This window comes from Mandrillus leucophaeus, unplaced genomic scaffold (assembly GCF_000951045.1).
Source record: "Mandrillus leucophaeus isolate KB7577 unplaced genomic scaffold, Mleu.le_1.0 Scaffold1325, whole genome shotgun sequence".
NCBI lineage: Eukaryota > Metazoa > Chordata > Mammalia > Primates > Cercopithecidae > Mandrillus > Mandrillus leucophaeus.
Window position 1 is genome coordinate 55,548 of NW_012101283.1, and position 6,456 is coordinate 62,003.

The following is a 6,456-nucleotide window of genomic DNA, read 5'->3' on the forward strand; positions in this document are numbered from 1 at the left end:
TCACGGCATCCACCCGTCGCCCGCACCCATCGCCCGCCTAGCGTTGCCTCCCAGCGTCCCTTCCCATCTTGCGCTAATCCCTGTGAGGATGAAGTACAAGGACCTGGGGTCAGGGGGCCTCGCCAGGGTGGGCTCTCAGCCCGCCCCCTCGTCGTCTTCTGGGGCCAGGGGATCCAGGGAATGTTCCAGAAGGAGCAGCAGTGGGGGCAGTAAGCACATTCCCGCAACCCCACCTCGGTTGCCCATGGAGACCTCAGGCTGAGTAGCATCTGCAGCCTTTGTCCTTGGGCTAGTGACAGTGACTGGTGAGGGTGTTTATCTTCCCCCTTTCCCCGAAAATCCCGTTGGCCCACTCCCCTCAGAGACTCTTCTTCCTCGGTCCAGACCCAGATGCCCCTCCTCAGCGGCAGGGGCTCCTGCTCTTTGAAGAAAGAGCAGTCCAGGGTGGGGCCTACAATTTCAAGGACTGTGCTAAGCCTTTCTTTGCTTCCCTTTGGAGTGTCCTTCGCAGTCCAGCTGGGTCCCCTCTGTGCCACATTGTGTTTTATCCGCCTTTTTGTGCGGCTCTGCGTAGGTAGATGCCTCTCGGCGTGTTGGTACTGGAAGGCCATCCTGTGTCTGCTGGATGCCCTGCCTACCTCAAAGCCTCCGTTATTTCACTGTCTGCCTTGTGAGGGGGACGGGTCTCCTTTACCCCGCAAGGTTGCAATGGAGAGTGTGGTCGGATGAAGCCATCACCCCAATTTTAGGCGAGGCAACTAGCCGGTGGGGGTGGTGGGTGGAAGGAGCTGTCCACTGAGGCAGGTTTGGGTGGGGAGCAAATCAGGGCTGCTGGTAGGAGCAGAGGAAGGTGGGAGTGCAGCGGATTGTGTGGCCCTCCCCCAGGAATGCATCTTGTCGGGCATCATGTCTGTGAACGGGAAGAAGGTGCTGCACATGGACCGGAACCCCTACTACGGGGGCGAGAGCTCCTCCATCACACCCCTGGAGGAGGTGAGGCTGCCTGGGCCCAGGCCCATCCCTGTTAACCTCCCACACAGCCGCACAGGGTGGAAGTAGCTCTCCAGGTGCCTGGAGCAGGGGGAGGTGGTCCCTGAGGTGTCTCTCTCTCCCTTCTGCTTACAGCTGTATAAGCGTTTTCAGTTGCTGGAGGGGCCCCCTGAGTCCATGGGCCGAGGCCGAGACTGGAACGTTGACCTGATTCCCAAATTCCTCATGGCTAACGGTGAGGGACAGGAAGGAGGTATTGCAGGTCGGGGGTGATAGGGAAGACCTAAGGACAGTCAGGCTCCAGAAGAGGCGCAGCCAGACCAGCTAGAACCTCTGGAGAGAGCCGTGCTGATGTTGCCCTTGTGCACCCCCACAGGGCAGCTGGTAAAGATGCTACTGTATACAGAAGTGACTCGCTACCTGGACTTCAAGGTGGTGGAGGGCAGCTTTGTCTACAAGGGGGGCAAGATCTACAAAGTGCCGTCCACTGAGACTGAAGCCTTGGCTTCCAGTGAGTGTGGGCCCCCTGAGCCAGAGAAATCATGGGGTGGCAGGGAAGCCAACTGTCTTTGGGATGGGTGGCTGTCCAGAGTAAGGCACCCCTTTGTCCAAAGTCACATTCCCCCATGAAGGACCAGAGGCCCTTCACTCTGTATTCCCTCTGCCCCATGTCATGCCGCATGGCTGGCTGCCAAGAGGGAGGTCCCCACGCAGCAGGGATGTGACGTGGAGGGGAACGGGACTCCTTTTGAAAGACTTGAGCATGGCCGGGCGCGGTGCCTCATGCCTGTAATCCCAGCACTTTGGGAGGCCTAGGCGGGTGGATCACGAGGTTAGGAGTTCAAGACCAGCCTGGCCAACATGGTGAAACCCCGTCTCGTCTCAAAATACAAAAAATTAGCTGAGTGTGGTGGCACACACCTGTAATCCCAGCTACTCGGGAGGCTGAAGCAAGAGAATGGTTTGAACCCGGGAGGTGGAGGTTGTGGTGAGCCGAGATCACACCACTGCACTCCAGCCTGGGCGATAGAGCAAGACTCCATCTCAAAAAACAACAACAACAAAGAAAACTTGAGCCTTTGGCAGGGGCTCCACTGGATCCTCAAGACATCCCCAAGTGTCCAAGCCAGAAAAGCCCTTAGAGTCCATGTAGGCCAATCCCCTCTTCATCCTGGTGGGGAAACTGAGGCTAAAAAGGGTGGAGAGGTTAACCTAAGGTCACAGGACAGCTGGGCTGGGAGTGGGGGTGCCTGCCCTGCTGAGATGGAGAGTTTTGTGCTGCATTGGTGCAGAACCTCCTCCCGCCACCTTCCTTAGATCTGATGGGTATGTTTGAGAAACGGCGCTTCCGCAAGTTCCTGGTGTTTGTGGCAAACTTCGATGAGAATGACCCCAAGACCTTTGAGGGTGTTGACCCCCAGACTACCAGCATGCGTGATGTCTACCGGAAGTTTGATCTGGGCCAGGATGTCATCGATTTCACTGGCCACGCCCTGGCACTCTACCGCACTGATGAGTGAGGGGAAGCTGGTGTGGCGGCAGCCCCCTCGCCCGGCCCACCTCCTGCCCTCCCCACACCTGCCTGTTGTCCCCCTGCCCCGCATGTTCCTTGTACTCAGCCATAGGCTCACCTATCACCCTTTCCATTTCCCTCTTGCATTTGATCCTCATCTTCCCCAGGCCATTCAGGGTGGTGGGAAGACTGGCCTGGTACCTGGTACCTGGTACCTGGGTGGGGGTAAGTCAGGGGTGCTGCTACTGGAGCATCTTCCCTAACCCCTGTCCCCCAGCTACCTGGACCAGCCCTGTCTTGAGACCATCAACCGCATCAAGTTGTACAGTGAGTCCCTGGCCCGGTATGGCAAGAGCCCATATTTATACCCGCTCTACGGCCTGGGCGAGCTGCCCCAGGGTTTTGCAAGGTGAGGACGTGGGTTTTTTCAGTTGGCATGGCTGAGTAGGACTAGGGCCAGGAGTGGAGATGGCCCCTTGAGCATTTCCCTGGTAGCATTTCCTCCTTTCCAATTCGTGATCTTCATTTACTTCACTCCATCCTTGGGTGATGAGGGCACAACCCCAGTGCACTGAAGTACAGAAGTCTCCACACTTGAAGAACCAAGTTTCCACAAATGTGACTTGCTCAGTTCCCGGCAGCACCAGGACTGGGCCCAGGGCCCCAGAACCTTGAGTCAGGGCTTCGCTGGGAGGTGACCTATCTTGAGAGAGTCCATCCTGGTCCTTCAGGCTGTCTTGGTGCAGAGCACTGCTCCCTCATGCCCCCTTCTGCTGGTCCTTGGCAGTGTATTCTGGGCAGAAGAAGCTCCAGAGAGGAAAGAGCCCGCTGAGATGGGGCCAGAGTTCACGGCAGTGACACAGCTGGGATGAATCCCGGCGTCTCCTGCCTGCTGCCTGCCTGGGGCAGCCTTTTTTGCACCTTGGTAGAGGAAGGGTGACAGTGGAATTGGTCCCCGTTTCTCCTGGGAGGGGCCTTCACCAGGACTGTTCTCACCACAGATTGAGTGCCATCTATGGGGGGACGTATATGCTGAACAAACCTGTGGATGACATCATCATGGAGAATGGCAAGGTGGTGGGCGTGAAATCTGAGGGAGAGGTGAGCCTTTCTGGTGCAGTGCAGTCACCATGGTTGAGGCAGGGCTTGGTCACCTTCTTCTCACTGTGCTGCCGGGTCTCCTGCTGCACAGCCCCGAGGGTCTTGGAGCTGGGAACTGGGCGTCCAGAAGTCTTCGGAGCCATGCATGTGGGTGAGAGGCTATTTCACAGGCCACACGCCGTGTCTGTAGTGCAGAAAGTGTTCTTGATCACGGGGCATCTGGGAGGCGGGGGCGGGCACCCAGCCTATGCGTCAGGGCCTACCTCTGTGAGCTGCAGGGCAGGGCCATGCATTCAGGAGGGGCAGTAGTGATGGCTCCGAGGAGTGCCTTGTCTGCCAGAGCTGCCTGCCTTTGCTGTGAACACAGCCCCAAGACTACCTAAGGGAGTGATCTGACGGGCAAGGATTTCTGGTGCCTTCTCAGGTGGCCCGCTGCAAGCAGCTGATCTGTGACCCCAGCTACATCCCGGACCGTGTGCGGAAGGCTGGCCAGGTTATCCGCATCATCTGTATCCTTAGCCACCCCATCAAGAACACCAACGATGCCAACTCCTGCCAAATAATCATCCCCCAGAACCAGGTCAACAGGAAGTCAGGTAGGCCGGGTGCTGGTACAACTTCCTCTAGGGTGTTCTCTTTGGGGTTACCCTTTCTCTCCCCATCAGTGTCGGAGCTCCCTGCCTTACCTCTCTGGAAAAAATTTGACCCACATTGTAGTCACCACAACTTGGACCCCTAGGGTTTGGGTGGCCTGGACTCTTCCCCTCTGGGAGGGTGGTGGCTTGGATGCTACCTGCTTTGCGGGGCTGGGGAGGGGGCAGGTGGGCCAGACTTGTGTCCAGCCACTGGAACCCATCTCTGCGTATGGCCAGCGCCTCTGGCCCGAGTTGACGGAGCTCTTCCTGTGGCCAGACATCTACGTGTGCATGATCTCCTATGCACACAACGTGGCAGCCCAGGGCAAATACATTGCCATCGCCAGCACTACTGTGGAGACCACGGACCCTGAAAAGGAGGTGGAGCCGGCTCTGGAGCTGTTGGAGCCCATTGACCAGAAGTGAGGGGCTGGGCTGAGCCCGAGAGGGAGAGGGAGGGAGCCCAGGAGCTGGGCTTAGGGACCAGGAAGGGCATGGCCCGTTGTGAGGCCTGTCCCCTCCCCTCTGTCTGCCCCTCAGGTTTGTGGCTATCAGTGACTTGTATGAGCCCATTGATGATGGTTGTGAGAGCCAGGTAAGCAGTTTGTCCCAGCGCTGGCTCCTGGCCGCCCCCCCAGGGCACCTGCCTGACTCACCCTGGGCGCTGGGCTTTGGCTGTTTCCAGGTATTCTGTTCCTGCTCCTACGATGCCACCACACACTTTGAGACAACCTGCAACGACATCAAAGACATCTACAAACGCATGGCTGGCATGGCCTTTGACTTTGAGAACATGAAGCGTAAACAGAACGACGTCTTTGGAGAAGCTGAGCAGTGATTGTGGCCGCCCCCAGCCCCTGCTGCCCCAGCCTGTGTCTGTTCTCCTAGAGGGCTCCAGCATCCTCTGCTTCCCCCACCACGTTCCCATCACCCACCTCATTGATCCACTGACCAAATCCTTAACCCTAGCGATGGTTTGGGAGATGGGGGGTTGGATAGCATCCTCTTTCTTGGCCCTTCCTTATCCTAGGAAAAGAGGGTTCCTCTCCTTGTGTGTGTCTCTTCCCCCCACCCCTAATTCTTCTGCTCTGTTCGGGAAGACGGGGAGGAAAAGGTGACTTCTGCCCCCACCGCTCTTACCCCCACTGTAGTGGCCTTTGGAGATGCCCCCACCTCCCCCCACCAACTCTTGGCGTGTTGGAGAGAAGGGGCCCTCCCAGCACAAAGTTGCATTCCTCCCCCCTAATTTATTCTAATTTATTAACTTCGACCCACCCTTTCTGAGCCTGCAGCCTTCCCGTGTGGCCTGGGGGCTGTAGAGTGAGCTGCCCCAGCCCCTCCCAGCCCTTGCCCAGCCTGGGGCAGTGGGGAAGGCTTGGGTGTGGCCCCGTTGGAGGTTGATTTGCTGTTTTGTTTCTTGTCTTTGTGTTTGTGTTCTGTGGTACTTGCTGAGAGAAAAACGTGAGCAAAGCAGAAGGAGGTGGGAAAATGGACCCAAACCCCAGTGTGCCCTGCCCGTACCTTTCCTTTAGTGGTGGGAAACCCTTATCTTGCAAAGTGAATGTGTCCCCTTCCCCACCCTCTAGTGTATTTCACAGAAAACAAAACCTCCCAATAAAACGGTTGAAACCTGAACCTCTGGATCTTTACGGTTATCTCCCAAAAGCTGGGTACCTGGCAGGGCTTTGGCTGCCTGGGTTGGGGCTCTGGCTTAGCTTCACTCTGGACTGTAAAAGGTGGCAGTCGTCAGGGAATTCCTCACCCAGAGCACGCTGGGGCCAAACTGACTTAAAGCTTAAGGCTACCAGTGAGTTAATGCTGGCACCAGGACTGCAGCCCTCAGTGCTCAATGCAGGGGGAGTGCGGTGGGGGGCGGGTGTCAACGTGGAGAAAGCAGAGGGAGCGGGGGTCTTGGCCTCTGGCTTGAGAGGGCAGAGGGGGTCCGGGGCCAGCCTTGGATGGGGTGAAGCAGGGGGACAGGGGTGCCAGTTTTCGGCTTAATGCGGGGGACCAGGGCCTGGCCTCAGGCAGGGAGGCAGCACGGGGACCAGCCTTGGGGTCAACAGGAGGAATTAGAGGGACCAGGGGCCCAGCCTTGGCTCGGGTTAACGTCGAGGCAGCGCGAGGGGCTGGGGGATTCAGCCTCCGGGGTCCACAGGAGCCGGCGGTGGGGGCTGGGATGGGAGTCCATGCAGGGTAAGGGGCGGTCTCCGGCGG

At 58.0% G+C, this 6,456-nt stretch overlaps 1 protein-coding gene across 2 annotated transcripts; it reads left to right on the forward strand.

Annotated features, from left to right (window-relative positions):
* Positions 1–22: 22 nt before the first annotated feature.
* On the forward strand, positions 23–5,874 carry GDI1 (GDP dissociation inhibitor 1). Of its 2 annotated transcripts, XM_011972968.1 has the most exons (11): positions 23–305; positions 886–993; positions 1,126–1,225; positions 1,367–1,501; positions 2,308–2,506; positions 2,781–2,912; positions 3,505–3,604; positions 4,029–4,200; positions 4,517–4,661; positions 4,780–4,834; positions 4,925–5,874. In XM_011972968.1, the coding sequence occupies exons 2-11, from the start codon at positions 907–909 to the stop codon at positions 5,075–5,077; spliced, it is 1,278 nt and encodes a 425-aa protein (XP_011828358.1). In that variant the 5' UTR covers positions 23–305; positions 886–906; the 3' UTR covers positions 5,078–5,874. The 2 variants fall into 2 exon arrangements, with proteins under 2 accessions (XP_011828358.1, XP_011828359.1); XM_011972969.1 differs by lacking the exons at positions 23–305; positions 1,367–1,501 and having other exon boundaries at positions 850–993.
* Positions 5,875–6,456: the final 582 nt, after the last annotated feature.

Coding starts and splice junctions, on each gene's coding strand:
- GDI1 (XM_011972968.1), top strand. CDS start 907: ATGTCTGTGAACGGGAAGAAGGTGCTGCACATGGACCGGAACCCCTAC. Junction 1,502..2,307: donor GACTGAAGCCTTGGCTTCCA/GTGAGTGTGGGC, acceptor CACCTTCCTTAG/ATCTGATGGGTATGTTTGAG. Junction 4,201..4,516: donor CCAGGTCAACAGGAAGTCAG/GTAGGCCGGGTG, acceptor TCCTGTGGCCAG/ACATCTACGTGTGCATGATC.